Here is a 20,869-nt window from a genome sequence, read left to right on the forward strand (position 1 = left end):
TGTCATGAAACATGTATAATGTATTGCCTTTTTGTTCATGTACAACTCTATGAAGTTCATCGTTCCAAATGGTATGTAATTTTCGATTAAATTGTTGCTTTATTTTTAGGTTCCTTCCACCTGTTTTTTCTTATGCCGAAAATCAACTCTTTTCTACGTAAAATCATCGATACAGTTACACGAAGAACAAGTAATTTCTTCTAGGAAAAGCACACAGCCATATTAGGATTGTCGTTGCACACGATATACAAACTTGCGTGGAAGATTGACAGAGCTTGAGCCAAATGCTTCAACTGGCCGTCCAATTTCGACAAAGACAGTGAACTTTGGCAAGAGAAGCCATGTAATCGTCGGACCTAATATGAACAAGGAAATCAAATTTATGTTTTTAACAGATACTTAACTGTTTTTAATAAGAAACTAGTTTCGATTGAACTTCTAAATCTAACCTTTGTCCATAAAGAGACTGGCATGCAGCAACAATATGGAGTTTGGCCCCATCGGCTTTCTTCTGCACGGGTTAAGATAGCTAGTTAGCAATCACTGAGAATTTCTCAGCACCATTGAAGCTTAACATAAGAGATGGTGTAGCTAAAAACAATTAATCAATATATTAGGTAACGAAAACGAAGATAACTTGGACAGTTAGTATTTTCTGCAAGTGATTTTGTTCCTGTGGCTCAAGAATTTAAAAGGGATGTAAAAACACATGATTTCTGACTACAAGATCAATGGAGAACCGTTTCGTCCCATCTCTAGCTATTGCAGGAACACTCAGATTCGGTTGACATACAACATGTGACACCAGAAGGATATCAAAAGAAAATTATCATAGTTTGAAGCAAACCTCAGATTCGTAATAAAGTCCGGCGTATAAAGAAGCGTAGAAAAAATCACTCTCACGGCCATTCAAAAACGCAGCAGCAAGCTAGGCATGAACATCAATCAGTTAATTTAGAGGAAAGTCATGAACCACACAACAAGCTCAGATAAGAAATGGTTTGATCAAAGAAGAAAGGTTTCACGCAACACCTTTTCCGGATCACCACCATCTTTAAACATGTTATAGGATTCTCGCATGACAGGTCTTGGATCTCGGCCAACCTGCATTCGATCTAATATGTAGTTAGAAGAAGTTTATTCAAATTTCCACCCAGTACAACGGAATAATAGCGCTTCAAATAACGTCTGCCAGTGTATAGCGTCAAGCTTAAAGCCTAATTAAATTTGTATCATTGACTTGCCTCAAGAAATCGTTCCCTTGCTTCGTTAACTCCATACAACTGAGCTTCACAGAGAAAGCACCAAATGGACTCCTCTGTATCATTTGGATTCTGCGCAACATCTAACCGAAACTGCTCTGCCCCGTCTTCAAACCTGTGCGGAAAATATACCCGGTTTAATCCTTGACATGAATCTTAACCAAATCAGTATGTAACAAAACAAAAGCATATGGAAACAAGGAGTAGTACCTATCAAGATAGTAAAGTGAAAGCCCCCTTTGCCAAAGATCTGACAAGAACAGCAGGAAACACTTACTGAAACAATTAAAATATCACCAAAACCGTGATTAGTAACTATAATCAATAGACTTACATGCCTTTTGGCGAGGATCCAACTCAATTGCCTTGTCAAATTCTGCTAGTGAACCTGAAACATCGCCCTTAACAAATAACAAAGTCGAAAACTTTAATTACCAAACTATGAGAACAGGTTTCAAAAGAAAGTTAGGGTCAATTCGGAATGCTTTTGGAAGGTAAAAGTGTTTTCTGACAATCAGAAAGCGCTTCTGAGGTCACGTTTGAATTAAAAACTTCAGAGCCCTTATGAGATGATTTTCTAGTAAGCATTTCCAATTGATACTTCCAAGTGCTTTTCTACAATGGACTTCCAAGTGCTTTCCTATTATTAATATTAAGAGAGCACTTCCAAGTGCTTTTCCATGAAGCAATTTCAAATTATTTTCTACGAATCACTTCTATTCAATATTTTAGGGCTTATATGGAAAGTGCTTTTAGAGAAAATACTTTTGGATGCAAAAAGCAATTAAAGTCCTTCCTGATGCCATTTCAAGTGTTTTTTTTTTCAAGATTGACTTGTATTTTTACTATAGATTAGTTCCAAACACATTTTCTGTAGACGCGTCTTCAGTCATTTAAAATCACTTTTCAAACGAACATTTAATCATTTTTCTATAAAGCACTTCCAAATGCTTTTCTACATATAAGTTGAATTTTCAAAACATGATTATAATAAAAGCCCTTGTAGCATAAATTCTTTTGAGAAAAGGGCTTCCTACAGGTATGGAAGTCACTTGCTAAAAATGTAACAAGGAGCAGAACTTACCTGCCTAAAAAGCACCATCCCGCGTCGAATCGCCGCAACGGCTTCACGGGGATTGTTGCCGCCGCTAGTCAAGGCATCCCAGATGCCGGAAACCTTAGGAAGGAAGAGTCTTCTGGTGCTGAAGATTTGCGAGTTAGTAGCAGTGCGACTTCTGAATGCCAATGGCGGCGGCTGGACTCCGTGGCTGTGAACTGTTGAAGTAACAGTGCCAAAGAAGAGTGAGGAATTGTGGGTTTTGGATGAAACGGAAGGGGAAGCCATGGAAATAGGGGGTTTGAGGTTGTGGGTTATCGCCATGGAAGAAGAAAGATGCGACCTTTGATGTGTGTTCGTGAGGAATTTGAAGGTGGAAGTGGAAAATCTGGTGGTTCTTGCAGTTGTTCTGGACTTGCGGTTGGAAGGGAGAGATAAGGCGCCAAAAGCCAACTGAGCGTGTGATTACAAGAGGACTGTCAACTTGGGAGCAGCCTCTTCATAAATGGGGGTAAGGCTAGCCGACATTCACCTCTTCCAGACCCTGCGTAAAGCGGGAGCCTTGTGCACTAGGTACGACTTTAACCGAGTGATAACTTACTGTTTTGAATAATGACAAAAATATTTGCATAGAGGCAACTTTTTGTTTGAATCTTCATATTGGTAGATTAAAATTAAAATACCGACTTGTTGTGTGAGGCTTGTAATTCAAGTAATTAATAGTGTTTATCACTGCACACAATAATCTAAGTTTGATTTAGAAAAATATGTCAGATTGTCAAGAGAAAATGAAAGGCTAAAACGGTCATTTCAAAGACTATGTTTATACTATACTTAGGACTTCCGTATTTAGACCTCGTATAAATACTCGGGGGACTTAAATGTAATTATGTAATAAAGGAAAGGGCAAGTATGTAATAAGTGAGGAGCCCTTATTCTATAAAAGGACTCCTCACCCTCACAATTAGGGGAGGCCAATTCCTAAGCCTTCTCACCTCTCTTAAAGCTCTCACTCTCATTTAGAGCTCTCTTTCCCTCAGAAATATAATCAGTGTGGACGTAGCCCAAACCTTGGGGTGAACCACGATACATCTTGTGTTATTTATATTTCATTCAGATTCACGGTCGGATTTACGTTGTTCCAAGACCTCCGGTTTTGTGCATCAACATTTGGCGCCGTCTGTGGGAAACGACACAAAAAGCTGTGTCGGTTCTCTCTCATTTTTTCACCTCCGCCATGGATCTGCAAAATCTGCAAAAACTCAGAAACAAAAAAAAATCCAAATTCCAACACCTATGCTCTTCCCTCCCTCTCTGTTCTTGTAAAAGCAACATCCAAATGATCCATCTGTTGAAATCTTAACTACTCATCCTTTTTCGTTGTATTGATCTCGTCACTAATCTCTCGACCAGAGATCAGACCAACTTTTGCTTGGTCTTTCCGAGGGTGTGGAGTAACTTGCTTTTTATTCCTTGGCGGGGAAAGATCACCATCACCATCAACATCTTTCCTGCTTTTCCTTGGTGGAGACAGATCTGTATCAACATTCTGCCTTCTTTTCCTTGGGGGTGAAAGGTCTGATCCAGGAGGAGGAGGTAAGTGCCCAGTTCGAATCTACATGACAAAAAACCCTAAATCTCCATCTCATCCCATGGCTCCCAAGCGCCCATCTCCGCTGGACGAACCCCCGGCAGCTTCTTCGGCGGAGGATGAGAAAGTCTCGTCGGAAGAAGGGGAAGAGGAGGAATCCGGATCTGGGGCGGGTTCCGAACTCGAAGAGCCACTACCTTCGAAGACATCGTCTTCCGCACCGGTTCTCGAGAAAAAGCCACCATCCAAGAAACCGGACTCCTCCGTCGCTAATTCAAAGCCTGAGTCTTCATCCTCTGGTTCCGAGGCCGATTCCGATATGGATAATGATTGGGTGGTGAAGCCGATTGCTTCGAAGCCAATGAAAGAGACGCCGAAGACAAACCAAATTTTAACTTTATCAGGAGCAGAAACGCATCCTGCATTCATTGCCCTTCTTTCTCCGCTGCCATGTCCACCGTTCCCACCCAAAACGATGTCGTTCCGGGTCAATCAGAGTCAACTCAGAAGACCCAGCAGTCTTTACAGAGGTGACAATATCATGAGAGGGTGATATCGCCAGAAGAGACACCTGGCGAAGATCCAACGGTCGCCGGAATATGTTCTGGATTGCGTTGAATGGCGACGAGTGGTGGAAGCAGGATTTGAAGTAGACAGAGATGAAGCACCAGCACCTGTAGGTGTGGTTCCAGATTCTGAGTTTCCAGCAGAGGCAGCAGACTTCTAACCAGATTCCCCTCGCTGTACTCGAGGCCAAAGAAACTCTTCTACAGCAGCTAAACTTGCTAATGGATCAATCAAAACAACGTTCTTGGTGCTGGTAGTCGTCTTCAAGCTTCATCTTGCTGCCAGCATTTCACAGTGTACCTTTCTCCCCAGGTTTCTACATCTGTGGTGGAGCCTTACAACAGTGTTCTCTCAACCCATTCTCTGCGAGAGCACATGGGAAAGCAAAAGCAAAAATATCATGCAGTGAAAAGAGAATATTTCAGACAGCAGAAATAGAAAAAGAAAAATGAAGGCTCTCATCGAGAGCACATGGGGGACAACGCAAAAGAAAAAGAAAAAAAATGAGATCTTACTAAAGCCAAAGAAGATGCCCACACTTTCATCATGCATGTTCCTATTTTCTAAGAAAGCTACGGGAAGACCTAGGAGGAAGATTAGGGTTTATTGATGTCATTTATTTTTCGTATCTTTCGGAGATATCTGTATAAACCCCATCAGAGGGTAATAAAAAAAACGGCAAAGCCCAAAATAAATGGGCTGGAATGTTGTGTAGAGGGCGAATGCCCATAAGCCCAAAATAGCTCCAACCAGATGATCAAAAGTACGCCCAGTACTCCACAATTATTCGGCAACCTACCTCTACTATCACCAACCAGGTGATCAAAAGTACGCCCAGTACTCCACAATTATTCGGCAACCTGCCGCTATTACCACCAACCAGGTGATGAAATGTACAACCCGTACTCCAATATCATTTGGTAACTAGCCATTCATGCCACCAACCAGGTGATGAAATGTACAACTCGTACTGTAAGATCCCACATCGCCCAGGGGAGTGATCCTTTTATATATATTCTCATCCCTACCTAGCACGAGGCATTTTGAGAGCTCACTGGCTTCGAGTTCCATAAGAACTCAGAAGTTAAGTGAGAATGAGCCCAGAACACTCACAGGATGAGTAACCCACTGGGAAGTTGCTCGTGAGTTCCCAAAAACAAAACCGTAAAGGCGTGGTTGGGGCCCAAAGCGGACAATATCGTGCTACAGTGGTGGAGCGAGTCCAGGAAGTGGTCCGCCCCGGGCCGGGATATGACAATTGGTATCAGAGCCTAACCCTGGCCGTGGTGTGCCGATGAGGTCGTCGGGCCCTTTAAGGGGGGTGGATTGTAAGATCACACATCGCCTAGGGGAGTGATCCTTATATGTATATTCTCATCCCTACCTAGCACAAGGTTTTTTGGAAGCTCACTGGCTTCGGGTTCCGTAAGAACTCGGAAGTTAAGTGAGAAAGAGCCCAGAGCACTCCCAGGATGGGTGACCCACTGGGAAGTTGCTCATGAGTTCCCAAAAACAAAACCGTGAGGGCGTGGTCGGGGCCCAAAGCGGACAATATCGTGCTACAGTGGTGGAGCGAGCTCGGGAAGTGGTCCGCCCCAGGTCCGGATGTGACACGTACTCTCCTTCATGCCATCAACCAGATGATCAAAAGTACGCCCAGTACTCCAAATTATACATGAGCATTACTCATGTCATTCATACATAAACATTCATGAGCATCACTCATGACAATCATACATAAACATTCATGAGCATCACTCATGTTAACATTCATGAGCATCACTCATGTTAACATTCATGAGCATCACTCATGACAACATCCATGAGCATCACTCATGTCAATCAGCTTCAAAATCTTCATTTACAGAGCTCTAGCTTCAAAAGCTTCATTTACAGAGCTCCAGCTTCAAAGCTTCACTTGCAAAGCTTCACTTACAAAGCTTCAGTGTAAGGTATACAAATACCACCTCCGAACAACCACTACTTCGGCCCATACATGGATTCAATTTGAAGTCTCCAGCCAACAGACTCTATTAACCGAAGACTTGGGGGACTACATTATGTACCATATATTGGGCCTCAACTAGGCCTCATGAAAATACTTAGGGGACTTAGCCCATTATCTATGTACTGAAGAGCGAGCCCTTATTCTATAAAAATGACTCCCTCACTTTCATTAGAGAGCACTCATGAAAAATACTTGAGGGACTTAGCCCATCACTTATGTATTGAGGAGCGAGCCCTTATTTTATAAAAAGGACTCCCTCACCTTCGCTAGAGAGCATCACCGCCAACTGAGCAACCGCATCGCCACGAACATCACTCCTAACCCATTATTCATGTACTAAGGAGCGAACCCTTATTTTATAAAAGGGACTCCCTCACCTTCGTTAGAGAGCATCGCCGCCAGCTGAGCAACCGCCTCGTCGCGAGCATCACTCCTAACCCATCATTTATGTATTGAGGAGCGAGCCCTTATTCTATAAAAGGGATTCCCTCACCATCATTAGAGAGTATTAACTCTAGCCATCATTCATATATTGAGGAGTGAACCCTTATTCTATAAAAGGGACTAATTCACCTTCAAACGCCACAAAGCCGAGTCAACCAAGGCAACATAAGCCACGAGCTGAGTAGCCTCGCAGTGTGTGCTACTTCGAGTTGAGCATCATTTCAGATTAAGCACTGCCTCATATTGAGCATTAGTTCAAGACAACATCTAGTTACTTCAGCCCACACATGGACTGAATTTCAAGTCTCCAGCCAAAATACTCTCTTGACTGAAGACTTGGGGGACTACTGTTTATACCATACTTAGGGCCTCCGTATTTAGACCTCGTATAAATACTCGGGAGACTTAAATGTAATTATGTAATAAAGGAATTGACAAATATGTAATAAGTGAAGAACCCTTATTCTATAAAAGGACTCATCACCATCACAATTAGGGAAGGCCAATTCCTAAGCCTTCTCACCCCTCTCAAAGCTCTCACTCTCATTCAGAGCTCTCTCTCCCTCAGAAATATAATCAGTGTGGACGTAGCCCAAACCTTGGGGTGAACCACGATACATCTTGTGTTATTTACATTTCATGCAGATTCACGGTCGAATTTACGTTGTTCCAAGACCTTCGATTTTGTGCATCAACATACTAAAATTAGAATATCGTCTTATTATGATATGCTTGTAATTTAAACAATTAATAGTATTTACGACTACACGCGAAAATTTAGGTTTAATTTTATCCTTCTATTATATCGCATGTATGAAGAAAAATGTATCATCTCAAGAAGAAAAAAACCTACTGTTGACCTTAAAAACTACTAAGCCTACGTGGCGCGAAAGCCAAGTAACTAATAAGCTGACTACGTCATTCGGTTGATGCGGGGCGTGCCGAGCTCGGTCGAGGAGTAAAATATGTTGATGTTGCGTTGAGCGCGCTGCTGACTTATGAATCTCACGACTGAGGCCGAGGAAGGAACACGTCTCGGCCTTTGGGTTCTAGAGCCTGAAGACAAGGCTGCTAGTTCTGTGAAGTTCAATATCAAATTCTTCTTTCAATGTGTCGAATGTAGTAACTTGTAACACCTCACTTCGCCGAGAAGGCTAATGAGATGACCACTACCAATAAGGATTCAAAAATCATTCTCAACCGAGACTTGGATAGATAACCAGTCGGCCATGTCGCAGTGCTGTTTATCCAAACTGAAATTGCTTCATGGTCGGCTGATTCTACGGCAACAGTGTTGTTTATCCAAACTGAAGATGTTCGCCGGTTGCCTTCACAGTGCTGTTTATCCAAACTGAAGATGTGTTGGCGAAAAAGGAAAAATAAAAATCTCAAGATTGTTGAGAGGGTTTGCGCATGACAGTTTGTGTGTTGAGTTGGAGGTCGTTTTCCGTTGTTTGTAGCCTTGTATTTATAGGGACGTGCCTTGATGAACAAGCTGTGAAGTTGTTGCCATGACTTGAACTACCAATTGATATAAATAATATTCCTAGGAATATTTTTCCAAGGGAGCAAAGCCACACTTTGATGATTGTCGTCCACTTATGATAACCATGCAATTAGATCAATTTACAAGCACACGGAACTCTTCCTATGGCATCCTAAACAACCATGCAATGTTTAAACCCATATTCATGTCCAAGTGCATGCATTACCAAAGTCTGAGCACTTTAGCCCATGTGCTTTTCCCTTCCTTGGCCTAATCTAAACATAAGACTCCCTCTTCCACTCATTTGTATAGGTGCAGCCATGCAATGCCACGTTAATTGCTCATCAATTGCAATATTTATTTTATTTGGCATTATCATATGTTACGGCTTTATCATCCAGTTGTGTTCTAGATAATGGTAAGTTTAGATAATTTAATACTATTAAGAGATAATCATTATGATTAAAATCATAATATTTTCCTTTAATAATATTGAGAATTATCTCAACCAATTTGTCATCCAATGGTCTAGAACTCAGCCCATTCAATGGCCTTAATTACTCGAGCCGATGAAGTAAAATCTTGTCCAAACACCTACCTAAAACATTTTACATTTCTATTGCCTTTTATAAAGAAAAGTTAATAAGACAAAGGAGTACAACAAAAATTTAGTACAAACATGTTATTTGAAATCAATATGAGAATGACTTATACGAGATGTATTAATCGCTACTGTGATACCTCAATCTAATAATACAGTGTCATGCACATATTTCTCATCATAGAATATTATTGAATTGAATTGAAACGTTATGTGAAGCAAATACATCCCCGCAACTTGATCATGGCCTCTTATTATTGGGAACTTTAACGAAAAGCTCCCGGTACTGTTCACTTTAATGAAAAACCACATTTTTACACTAAAAAGTCATCCTGGTACTATTCATTTTAACTTTTATTTTGTCCTTATCATTAAAACTCAGAGTTTTCAAGCTATTTTCACTAATTTTCCTTTTATTAAGGAACTTTAACAAAAAGCTCTCATTCGCCTAATTTTCAATTTCATAATGTTGTCATGATGTTGACTATAACCAAACAGATGTTGCCTGCATGTTGTCATAATGTTGACCGGACTTTCGAAAGAAAGTGTCGTCACATTAACGATATCACCATCGATTGGCAGTATAAATTACATGCCTCCCTCCAGGCAATGTCACACCAATTTCAAAGATGAATTTCGATCACTTGCCTGAAGACTGCTTCGCGCACATTTTATCGTTCACGTCTCCGGGCGACGCATGTCGTTCCTCGTTAGTTTCATCGTCCTTTCGGGCCACGGCGGATGCCGATAGTGTGTGGCGGAAATTCTTGCCGTCAGACCACAAACAGATTCTATCCAGATTTGTGAGTCCCATAGCTTATTCATCTAGCAAAGATTTGTTTATGAAGTTATGCAGTCCAAACCTAATCGACGGTGGTGATAAGGTAAATTTTAATTATCGATCGGTCTTTTGGAATTTTACTTGTCTTAAAACGTAGGCATCATCGTTAAAAATTGTTAAATATAAATATAATGTTCTTGTGTCATACAGTCTAGCAATATTAGATACTTAAACTGTTATGTGGGATTGTAACACATTCTCAAAGAAAAATTAACCAAAGAGCAAGTCCAGCTGCTATCAAACGGCAAAGGTAAGGGCTTGAAAGAAGCCCTTCAATCCAAAAATAAAAACCTTTAGTAGGCCAAATTGAAGAGGGCAAGTGGTGAGCCATGCGAAGCTTGCCCAAAAGCCTGAGCAAGTTATGGCCGACCTTGAGCCAAAGGGTTGCTTTTGCATTGACAGGCGGGGGAACAAATATGAATTTTGCTGAGTCATTAGAATTCATATTTGTTCTACCGTCGGTGGATGCACTAGCGGTTTTAGGAGCGAAACTTATTTAGATTGAGAATGTCACTGTGACAATATCCTATCTACAATATACGTCGCTCTAGGCTTAAGGGGTGTTCTATAACTTATATGTACTGATGATTTGATTTTGATTGAAGTCACGTAATTACTTTCTGATTGGTGAACACAGATGTTCTTCGTAGAGAAATCAACAGGTAAAAAATGCTACATGTTAAGTGCAAGGGACCTTTCAATTTCATGGGGCAGTCATCCACTGTACTGGACCTGGAGACCTTGTCTTCAATCAAGGTTTGCACTCTTTAATTAACCCTAATCTACTTTCAAGAAAGTATAATTTTGAGACCCTTGGTCTAAATTGCATTGTCTTATATGATTAACTTAAATTAAAATAAGTTATAGGCTCTTTCGTTTATATACCTCTATGCTTTGACGAAAATCTCATTTCACTCCCCAAAATTGTAATTGTTTAACTTTACCATGTTGCTTTCCGTTTGTGTCTTAAGTCATCCCGTTCCGTCAAGTTGATCTGGAAAATTGTTAATTAACTTGGCTATTGTAGAACCAAAGCAAAAAACTTGGCATTTTCTTTGTTTTAGCTTCAGTTTTACAATAATCAAGTTAACGATTTTCTTGACCACCTTAACAGAATGAGATAATTTTAAAAATATAATTAAAGCACACGAGACAAAGTCAAACAGTTACAAGTTCGGAAAAAAAAAAGTGAGATTTTCATCTTTGTGCACATATATGAGCCTAAATTCTAAAGGAGCAAATTCAGATTTGCAGAGGTGGCTGAGCTTAGAACAATTTGGTGGCTGGAAATATGCGGCACAACAAATACTCAAATGCTATCACCAAAAACTGCCTATGGGGCCTATCTTATTATAAAGATAGCCAATCGTGCTTACGGGTTAGACACTTTGCCTTCTGAGGTTTCACTTGAAGTTGGTAGTTATAAATCACAAGGTTCAATTTACTTGAGCAAACGCAATGATATAAAAAGTGGGAAGCAAGCCTCATCAGAACACGAACATTTTCCGAAGGTAGTAAGAGCTTCGAGGTCGAGGGTTCTCGACGAAGATCGCGGCGGCAGCAATCGCGGGGATGGATGGATGGAGGTTGAAATAGGAAGCTTTTACAATGGTGAGTGTGATGAGAAGGATGTAAGGATGAGCCTAAGAGAAGTGAAGGGTGTCCATCTTAAGGCTGGACTTATTGTTGAGGGAATTGAGCTTAGGCCTAAACAATAATGTCACAAGTGTCATCATGTGAGATGAAATTGCTTAATCTAAGATTGTATTCTTTTTGTAAGCAATATTCTTAAGTCCGAGCTACTCTAATTTACGAGAAAGACATTGATTTCTTGCATAAAATGGTGGAAAATTAACAAGACAAGACTTACATTTGCTCTATATAATTTGTAATATATTTTAAGTTGTGTACCCTAACTTGAAAGACTTTGGTTGTCACCGTTATAAAATGATACATTTGGCTTCAATACGTCCCTTTTGTGAGTGGGTGAATTTGAGAAGTAGCATATCTCATATTTTTCAGTGTTCAAGTTCCGGTAACACGGTCTGATACACAATTGATTGATTTTAATCATTAATAAGAAGAAATTAACAACCAAATACATGATATTTTATCAAAGATTTTACGATAAATAAATGAAAAACTAAAACAAAAGAATTTACAAAAAGCAAAGATTTTTTATTTCTAAAAATAAAAAAAAATTAATATGTGAATCTAGAGTATTCCCGGACCACAAAAGATTGTAATAATGTAATAATTAAATAACTGGAAAATAAAAAAGCAAAATTAACACAAATTTTAATGATTTTAAAAACATATAACTGATATTTTTTAAAAGAAGTTTTCACTTTCCAATTCCAAAACATTTTATGTAAAAGCGGTTTCGGTCATTTACAAGCACTTCTCTTATCCTCGATCAACACAAATAAAAACTAAACAAAAAAATTTATAAAAAATCAAAGAAATTAAAAATAAAAGCTCAAATAAAGAGTGATTTTCTGGGCTCAGATGTATATGGATAACATTTCTACTCCCTGACCACAAAAGGTCTCATAGAGCTGGGTTTATCATGGATCATCATTGCAAAAAACAAATATAATTAAAATCGATGAACAAATATGAAGAAATAAAACCATGGATCAGAAAATCTTTGAAATTGAAGAAGAAAATGGATGGAAGAAAACTGGTAGGTTTTGACGCAAGAGGAGGAGACGGCCACAGACGAACTGGAGAGGAGAGAGTAGGGTTTATAGAAGATAGCAAATCATGTTTTCTCTAACTTCCAGTTATACCCCTGGAGATTGCTTGAATTACAAATTTGTTTTGGATTTGTACAACTGGGCTCATAATTTGAAGCCCAATTTTCTCTTCCCTCTTTCTGGCGTATACCATGCACTTACGCAAGGTTTTAAAAAACGAAATGTGTTATTCACACACCTCAAATTACTTTTCACACACCTTTTGTTAATTTCTGTCCTTTGATCTTCTTTAATTCATCCGATCCGACGGCCGAAAATTAGAAGGGTGTGTGAGAAGTAAAATGGGGTGTGTGGATATCACACCCCTTAAAAAATGCTATGGGTTAGGCAGGCGGCGGACTACAAAATGAATGACATATATATTATGAGCTATTGGAACATAATAAAAATATGGGGAACAAGTATATAATGTGTGTTCCCTTAAGTATTCAACAAGTCTCTTGCAATATATTGAAAAAATAAAATGCAAAATGAAAGTTATCTACTTTTTGTCTAAATGAGTTGCAACCTAGGTGGGCTAGCGGGTGCCAAGGCTGTCTAGGTGCCTTTTCTTAATTTTCAAACGTTTAGGCATTAATCGGGGAGGTGGCCGAGCACCAAGGCGGGAATTTTTAGAACAGTGTACTTACATTGTGGTCTCTAGGTCTCATATGTACTACATATAACTAGTGTTTAAAATATCGGTTTTGGTAGAAATATTAATATGCAAATTTGTGAAATATCAATATATATATATATATATATATATATATATATATAATATTGACATCGGTTGATTTCGAATTTCGATGACAATTTAAAATGAAACTATAGATTGTAAAACATTAGTTTGGACGAAATATAAAAGTTTCTCTTATATAAGGTGAAGTCTAAACTTAACCTTCAATTTCCATGTCTTGCTCTGATTTTTTAGATATTTCCATAAAAAGGGGTGTGATATTCACACACCCTTTTTTATTTCTCCCACACTTTTTTGGTTTTCGACCGTCGGATCAGATGAATTGAAGAAGATCAACGGACAAAAATTAACAAGAGGTGTGTGAGAAGTAAAAAGAAGTGTGCGGATAGCACATCCCATAAAAATATCAACTGTAGGCCCGTATCTAAGAAATTTTAAACACTGATTGACCTTTGTTCTTCTTTCCAGTTTGATTTTGTGACAAAAAACTGAAACTTGTTGATGTGTGTGTGCATGTAATAATGTGACACGTACAAATAGAAAATAGTTAGGAAGATAAAACAGCAAATAACTCCAAATAACGTGACACGTACATTTGTGTTTCAACCCTACCACTACACAAAACAGCAAGAAGACCATCAACAACTTGTCGGCTTAGTTCAAACAAAACAAGTGTGCTTAGGTTTAACTCCAAATAACGAAAACAAACTAATCAAAAATAACCTCTTAGACTAAATGAATGCATATACGTGACAAACTAATTACATGGGCATATGTCTTTGAAATGCTTGTAATTTTTCTTTTCAAGAGCATGAGAGACAAGCTTACACTAAAATAATTACAACAAATAATATATATTAGTTTAAGACATTACAGACTTATACATTTTGTAAGGAATTGACAATTTTACATTAACAATCTTTAAATAGTAATTCAACTTTATAGACTCAAAAATACTTTTTTAAATATGTTATAATCGAAAGGATATTAGTTTTCGATTATAACATATTTATACTACTTTCATTGCTAGTTCTTAGCCTTTGTTTAAAGGATATTAGGCTTGATCAAGATACATTTTCTTATAAAAGTATAAGGGCCTATTTGATACTCGCTGCTTTAATTCAACTTTATAGACTCAAAAACACTTTTTTAAGTTCTCCACCTTGAAGACTTATTTGGTAGGATTATTGTAAAAACTGAATTCAAAACTAACTTAAAAATTAGTCTACTTCTAAACAACACTAAAAGCGAGTTTTTAAACTTTCATCCCACTACTTTTTCTCTCCTCTCCTCACTCCCGATTTTTCTCTCTCTATCATATCTTACTCTCTCATCCCCTCATCTCCCCTCATCTTTCTCTTGTTTCTCCCCTCCCCCTCCTCCCCTCGAATCTTTCTCCTATTTCTCTCCTCTCTCTCATCTTTCTCTCCTCTCTTCCTCCCCTCCTCCTTGAATCTTTCTTCCCTTGCTCTCTAATCTCCCTCTCCTCCAACCCTTCCTTTGAATATCTCTACCTGTCCAATTAAATTGTGCAGTAGTTTCCGAATTGTTAGTTGTTGTAGAATATTTTTTCTTTTATTTAATTATTAAAATTTACAAACAATTTTGAATCTCATACCAAATGAGTTTTTAGATCTTAAAGAAAATTATTCTTAAAATATGTTCTTAAGAAATGATTTGAAAAATTATGAATTCTTTTTAATACAATACCTAACAGACTCTTAAATTTCCAAAAGATTAACGTATCACCTGATATTATAATCTACATAACTACTCTAAATATATTATGACAAAATGAGAGTTTGAACTCAAACTGCAATAGATTGAAAAGAATAAAAATGTTATTTTTACTATATATTTGTATCATCTCTCTATTAAATATGAAAACTACATGTGATGCTGAGCTCTATTTCTATTAAAAAAATAGTACAAATAATAATACAAAGAAATTGTAAGAGTAATACTTTCATAAACATTCAGGAACGTTCATAGTAGCCGATAGTGAAATTATTTTGAAAAGCATAAAGTGTTCTTCCAATCTCATCACAAAATTTAATCGAATTAAAAAAATTAAAAAAAGTAGTTTTTTCATCACATGTAATGATTAAAGCCAACAAATCATCCAAACCCTTCTTCTACCTCTTGATCCCGACACGGAAAGACAACTATCGAGCTGCGCCACCTGTCGCAGCCCCTACCACTTCCACTTTCTTTTTGTTTTTGGTTTTGTTTGTGGGATGGAACAACGACCTTTCCACTTAGAATCCGGATCCTCGCCGGATGTTCTTTACGAGGATTTTGTAGATATGTGAATCTTGTTTGTTTATCGTATATCGTACGGTTAGAAATTATTTTATATATTTTTATTTAAAATTAAACATAAATAGTACTTGACAAAAACACAGGCACAGTGTACAATAAACGGACACGATTCATAAATCCCAAGATCCTCACCAAAAGGATATGGAGAGGATCCTATTGATTCCAGAATTCGAATCCTTGTCGGATCCTCTTTGTGAGGATTTTGGGGATCCTTGAATTATGTCCGTTCATCGTATATCGTGCAATCAAAAAATATTTTAAATATTTTTATTTAAAATTAAACAGAAACAATACATAAAAAAAACTGATCGCATGATGTATGATGAAATGACACAATTCACGAATTCCCAAGATCCTCACCAAAAGATCCGGAGAGGATCCTGTTGGTTCCACTCCAGCGAGGATCCTCTTTGTGAGCATCTTAGGTAGGTATTCTTCAATCATATTTGTTCATCGTATATCGTGTGATTAGAAATTATTAGAAATTTTTTATTTAAAATTGAAAATAAATAGTACTTAACAAAAACTGACCGCACGATATACGATAAACAATGTAATTGGAGGATCATGATCCTCGAGGATCCAGCGAGAATCCTCCCTCGGTTCCACGTAACCATCCACTGTTTTGCTCCTGTCATGTTTCTTTAAATATTCTCTCTGTTCCTGTTCCTCCTCGGACATTATTAATTCAAAAAACCAAAACTCCTACCTCTGTCTATCTGACTCGCACGCTGCTCGCTCTCCCTACCACCTACGACATGTCGTTGAGTACTGGCGGCTCCATGTCCGCGGCGAGCAGCCTCAGCGAGATATCGGATATGGAGACGCTGAAACTCGGATTGGATCTTGTATCCGCTGCCAGGCGAAATATCGGGTTCCTGAGAACGGTGGCCGAGTCTCAGTGGCTTCATCAGAAGGGAACGGCTGTTGAAGCCGTTAGAAGGTCAACTCTTGGGTCCGGGGTTTCGGTGAAGTAGTTGTGTGATCGGACGGTGGATGTTAAAGATTGTTGGGTTGGTGTTTTGCAGGTACAATGAGCTCTGGATGCCGTTGGTTTCTGATCTGACGGCGGAGTCGGCGGCGGTTCCTGTGATTCATCCTCCTATAGACATTGAGTGGGTTTGGTTCTGCCACACTCTGAATCCGGTAAGCGAGCTCTGCGTTTAAACTGCTGGGAAAGTTAGGATTTATTGCGCTGCTTGTGTAGAAAGCACTTTGCTCACAAGCACTTTGTTAGAAGCTTGTCCAAATTTATATCAAGAAATCAAAGTGCTTCCTTTAAAAACAAATGTTTTTCCCAGAAATCTTTAATACGAACAGGGAATGTTTTAAGTTATCTGTCAAACGGAGTTAGAAGAGCTTTTATCCGTTCTAGTAAGTGCTTTTATTAGAAACATGTCGAAATTATATGAAAATTGTAAGTGCTTCCCAGAAAAAACAGGAGCTTTCTCAAAAAGCGCTTATACGAAGGAGAAATTTTTTTCTTTCGTTCAAAAGCGCAAAAGATATGAAGGATAAAATTCAAGTTTTCTACAATCGAAGTCAAAAGCTCTTTTAGCCGTTCTAGAAGCAATCGAAGTCAAAAGATATGAAGGATAATACTGTTGGGTTTTCCTGGCAGGTTTCTTACAGGCACTACTGTGAACAAAAATTCTCAAACTTGATAGGAAAAGCAACCATTTTCAACGAAGAGAACAAAGAGTATGCACTGATGAAGTGCAGAGAAATATGGATTAGAAGGTACCCAAATGAGCCGTTTGAGAACGAAGCTGATTCGGATTCAAATTCAGAAGTGAGGTTTTCGGAGGTAGCCGATGAAGAAGCAGAGCTTTTGGAGGAAGTGAAAAAGAATAGGTTTTTGTATTCCAAGTTTTCGGAGCCATACAGGTCTGAAATTGTGTATTTGATAGCAGCAAGGCAGAGGTACAAGAGGTTTCTGTTCATGGTGCAGAGGTCCTCCATTGATTTGGATTCTCCTTTGGTCCCTGCCTCTGATATTATGCTCATGTGGCTCACCCACCAGGTGCTTCATCTTTTTCAATTTTGTTTAATATCTCTCTTTATCCTACTAGTAAGTAGTCAGGTAAATTTTTTCCATCGGCATCCCGTTGCAGGAAAGTTCTTCTCGTGTGTGTGTGTGAAACGAGTTACATGTGACATTTTCAAAGGTGCGGTTAGACATGAGTTTATAAGTAGTAAAAACAGTCTGACAACTATAACTTTTATTGAAATAACACTGAAAGCTCAATTGAATCCGTTTGGTATGTTAAAGTTAGGATCGAAAATCAACATGGTGTTTTGTTGAAGTATTGGATTCGAAAGTGTTTTTCTCTAATGTGTAATGTTATCAAAGGTTTCTGAAAAACCCGAGGACTGGGATACTTCTGATTAGGGCCGTGGTAAAAAACAAGGTTGAATTTTTTTCTAAATTGCTGCTTGTTTTGTTTTTTGTTTTTTTTTTTTTGTATGAACCAGAGTTACCCAACAGTGTATGCTGAGGATTTGAAAGGGATGGAGGGTGATTTGGGGAAGGTGGTGACCGTGTGGGCCGCTGTGAAGGAAAAAGAGGTGGAAGAGACCAGGAAGCTTTGGGAGAGGACGTTTGATCAACCATATGAGAAAGCTGGTGGAGAAATAGCTTTAAAATTGGACCGGGGTGTCTCATTCAAGCCGCCTGTTTACTGGGAGGCATCTGATACAGATGTCAATACCAAATACAAGCCCATGCATCCCAGGTTCTTACTTGAGGTCAGTTTAGCAATCTCTCTTCCGCCCGTCACTCTCTTAAACCTAACTTCACTGACCATGTGTCAAAGAAATTATTGGATGGTTGGACCACTAAAAGATTCACTAACTAAAACAAGCAAAGTAGATGCCCCGCAGACCCAAATTAAGAGATGAGTTGCATACTGATGTGGAGGGAAGTTAAGGCAGTGCGTGATTGACTTGAATACCATGACAGTGGCATTGAGGGTGTAGAGAAGTTCTCGCTGATAAAGCGCTGTGGGGCATACAGTTGATGAATTTGCATAAAAAAGGAAGAGGAAAGAAATTATCACAACTAACATGAAAATAAAGAGAGTATTACTTGAAACAGCGAAATACCAAGAGTTGTATTTTTTCTGCTAATCTGCTAATGGTACTAAGTGATAATGACAACTTGTTTCGCCAGGGCTTAAAGTTGCGTGCTTCTGTTAAGACAAGCTATTTGATCCTGGTTAAATATTGCGTCTTATACTGATGGTGCCTTGGTGCCTCAATGTAGGTCTGTGTGCTTGTCAGGCTTAGGGATAAAACAAAGGTAATGCAAGAGGATACAAAGCGCAATATCCTTCGTCTTCGGATGGTGAGGTGCCACAGGGAGTTAAAGCTTGAAAAACCCATTTCTGACTTTCCGTATGCAACGTGGCAAAAAGCTTGGCACCTCTACTGTGAGTTTGGCACCAAAGGAGTCGTACTTGAGCTTCGCCGGCGAGGTGGCTCCTGTTTTAAAGGAACTAGCGTGCAAGAGACTGTTACATTCCATTGGAATGATTTACTTAGAGCACCGTCTCTAACTTTGGAGAAAGAATATCAACAAGTGGATATCTTTGCTTCAATAACTCCACCTGTTCAAGCACCATACCTTTTGAAATGTGTGCCAGACCGTGTCACAGATGATTCAGGGGCAATGATATCAGATGTGATTCTGAGAATGAACCAGTATCGTCCCCAAGAAGGCCGGTGGTTGTCTCGCACTGTTCTTGATCATGCAGGGAGAGAGTGTTTTGTGATCCGAATGAGGTTAAGTTCTAACTACTTATCTTTTTCCTTATGGGAAGGACCAATTTTAATCTTTTGACATTTATGACTTTTATAGAGACATTGTACCTCTTACTTATCGAATGAAATTGGAAATGCAATAATTGTAGGATGGGAGAAGGATTTTGGAGAAGAGGAGGAGAAAAACCGTCAGCTGTGAAATGGGAGGATAGGATTATAGAGATTCGAGAAGGTTCTTGGTCTTATGTTGCTGGTTCCATTGGTAGAGCCCCTGGTATGTTTTATATAGCAATCTACGTGCGCTTTGTTGACTGTTTACACAGAAATCTTAGACAACTTTTTGTTAAGAATGGTGCATTCATTGCGTTTCTTGGGATCAAATTGTAAACATTTTGACACTGTTCTAGTACAGCGAAACTGGTGGGAACAGCTATATCCAAAGAACCGCTGGAACAATGGACAGCTGCATGGAATTTTTCAACAGGTGATGAATTGATGATACAGTGGGACTTGTCATCATCGATATCAGGTCTCAGTTTTGGTATAAAGAGTCAAGATGCAGAATCAACTGTACGGTGGAATTCCTTTTCTCAACTACCTACAATAGTACATAAATTCTCATACTTTGCTTTAAAAATTAAATCATAAAATGCAGGTTAAGCTGTTGAAAGGACGGAAAATGCAGTATCGAGTACGGAAAAAAAGGCCAGTGACCGAAGATGAAGATCGTCAATATGAGGAAGAAGGTGAAGAGGAAGAAGACAAAGACGAAGAAGAGGGGTTTTTAACGCTAGTCCGGTACACAGAAGATAATCCAAATGGAAGAGCAACAGCTCTCTTAAATTGGAAGCTATTGGTAGCTGAATTGCTGCCTGAAGAAGATGCAGTATTGGTGCTTCTTCTATCCATTTCGATACTAAGAAGTGTTTCGGAGATGAGAAAAGAAGATCTCGGATGTTTGCTGATTAGAAGAAGACTGAAGGAAGTAAAACTTGGGACTCGAGATTGGGCTTCGGTAGTACTTCACCCTTCCTCAAGTTCTTCCATTTCGTCACCTTACCTTCAACCTTGGTACTGGAATGCAAAGGTAATTATGGCATCAGAGGGTGCAGATCATTTTACTAGGCAACCGGGTATTAGTTATTCGCCAGAGGAAGGCGGCGATAAGTTGTACAAACGAGGGATACTAGCTGAGAGACGGTGAGCCCTTTTCGTATACAAGCTTTGGGATGATTGTACATAATCATGCATGATGCGTCACACGCTTGCATATTATTTTCGGAAACATATGCTCCTTCCATATGACTCAAAAGTGAGGAGAAAAACTTTAATGTACCTAACGATGCCATGTTGGTGGAAAAGTTAGAATACATAGCGTGTATGATTTGGTTGAAATATCGTTAGCTGACATCCCAGATGCATGGAAGTTCTTCTCCAAAGCAAGACTGATTGGGAAGACAAGGGTACATCTCTCTAATATTTGAAGCAGT

At 38.9% G+C, this 20,869-nt stretch overlaps 3 protein-coding genes and 1 non-coding gene across 5 annotated transcripts; 2 read left to right on the top strand and 2 right to left on the bottom strand.

Annotated features, from left to right (window-relative positions):
• Positions 1 to 2,762, bottom strand: LOC126618972 (uncharacterized). Its single transcript, XM_050287209.1, has 8 exons — positions 2,347 to 2,762; positions 1,597 to 1,663; positions 1,473 to 1,512; positions 1,245 to 1,377; positions 1,033 to 1,104; positions 848 to 928; positions 450 to 511; positions 1 to 356 (listed from the first exon to the last, which is right to left on the bottom strand). The coding sequence occupies exons 1-8, from the start codon at positions 2,641 to 2,643 to the stop codon at positions 290 to 292; spliced, it is 819 nt and encodes a 272-aa protein (XP_050143166.1). The 5' UTR covers positions 2,644 to 2,762; the 3' UTR covers positions 1 to 289.
• A 6,850-nt stretch (positions 2,763 to 9,612) lies between these two features.
• LOC126618970 (F-box protein PP2-B15-like) lies at positions 9,613 to 11,823 on the top strand. Its single transcript, XM_050287208.1, has 3 exons — positions 9,613 to 9,900; positions 10,495 to 10,613; positions 11,104 to 11,823. Exons 1-3 carry the CDS (start codon positions 9,646 to 9,648, stop codon positions 11,573 to 11,575), a joined length of 846 nt encoding a protein of 281 aa, XP_050143165.1. The 5' UTR covers positions 9,613 to 9,645; the 3' UTR covers positions 11,576 to 11,823.
• A 530-nt stretch (positions 11,824 to 12,353) lies between these two features.
• LOC126620558 (small nucleolar RNA snoR69Y) lies at positions 12,354 to 12,445 on the bottom strand. Its single transcript, XR_007622569.1, has one exon. It is a non-coding gene; the product is annotated as a small nucleolar RNA snoR69Y (small nucleolar RNA).
• A 3,853-nt stretch (positions 12,446 to 16,298) lies between these two features.
• Positions 16,299 to 20,774, top strand: LOC126618962 (uncharacterized). Of its 2 annotated transcripts, none has more exons than XR_007621920.1 (8): positions 16,299 to 16,560; positions 16,646 to 16,763; positions 17,239 to 17,640; positions 18,093 to 18,365; positions 18,883 to 19,400; positions 19,529 to 19,653; positions 19,787 to 19,949; positions 20,035 to 20,181. XR_007621920.1 is itself a non-coding variant. In XM_050287199.1 (8 exons), exons 1-8 carry the CDS (start codon positions 16,376 to 16,378, stop codon positions 20,581 to 20,583), a joined length of 2,328 nt encoding a protein of 775 aa, XP_050143156.1. In that variant the 5' UTR covers positions 16,300 to 16,375; the 3' UTR covers positions 20,584 to 20,774. The 2 variants fall into 2 exon arrangements, 1 of the variants encoding a protein (XP_050143156.1); XM_050287199.1 differs by having other exon boundaries at positions 16,300 to 16,560; positions 19,792 to 19,949; positions 20,035 to 20,774.
• Positions 20,775 to 20,869: the final 95 nt, after the last annotated feature.

The sequence above is a fragment of the Malus sylvestris genome, chromosome 4, assembly GCF_916048215.2.
Source record: "Malus sylvestris chromosome 4, drMalSylv7.2, whole genome shotgun sequence".
Taxonomy (NCBI): Eukaryota; Viridiplantae; Streptophyta; class Magnoliopsida; order Rosales; family Rosaceae; genus Malus; species Malus sylvestris.

What these genes read in the sequence shown, in the direction of transcription:
- LOC126618972 (XM_050287209.1), bottom strand. Translation starts at nt 2,643, where the DNA reads ATGGCGATAACCCACAACCTCAAACCCCCTATTTCCATGGCTTCCCCT. An exon ending in GGATGGTGCTTTTTAGGCAG is followed by an intron (nt 1,664 to 2,346) that starts GTAAGTTCTGCT and finishes TTATTTGTTAAG; the next exon opens with GGCGATGTTTCAGGTTCACT. An exon ending in GACTTTATTACGAATCTGAG is followed by an intron (nt 512 to 847) that starts GTTTGCTTCAAA and finishes TAACCCGTGCAG; the next exon opens with AAGAAAGCCGATGGGGCCAA.
- LOC126618970 (XM_050287208.1), top strand. Translation starts at nt 9,646, where the DNA reads ATGAATTTCGATCACTTGCCTGAAGACTGCTTCGCGCACATTTTATCG. An exon ending in TAATCGACGGTGGTGATAAG is followed by an intron (nt 9,901 to 10,494) that starts GTAAATTTTAAT and finishes TGGTGAACACAG; the next exon opens with ATGTTCTTCGTAGAGAAATC. An exon ending in AGACCTTGTCTTCAATCAAG is followed by an intron (nt 10,614 to 11,103) that starts GTTTGCACTCTT and finishes GAGCAAATTCAG; the next exon opens with ATTTGCAGAGGTGGCTGAGC.
- LOC126618962 (XM_050287199.1), top strand. Translation starts at nt 16,376, where the DNA reads ATGTCGTTGAGTACTGGCGGCTCCATGTCCGCGGCGAGCAGCCTCAGC. An exon ending in TCATGTGGCTCACCCACCAG is followed by an intron (nt 17,641 to 18,092) that starts GTGCTTCATCTT and finishes TGTATGAACCAG; the next exon opens with AGTTACCCAACAGTGTATGC. An exon ending in TGTTTTGTGATCCGAATGAG is followed by an intron (nt 19,401 to 19,528) that starts GTTAAGTTCTAA and finishes CAATAATTGTAG; the next exon opens with GATGGGAGAAGGATTTTGGA.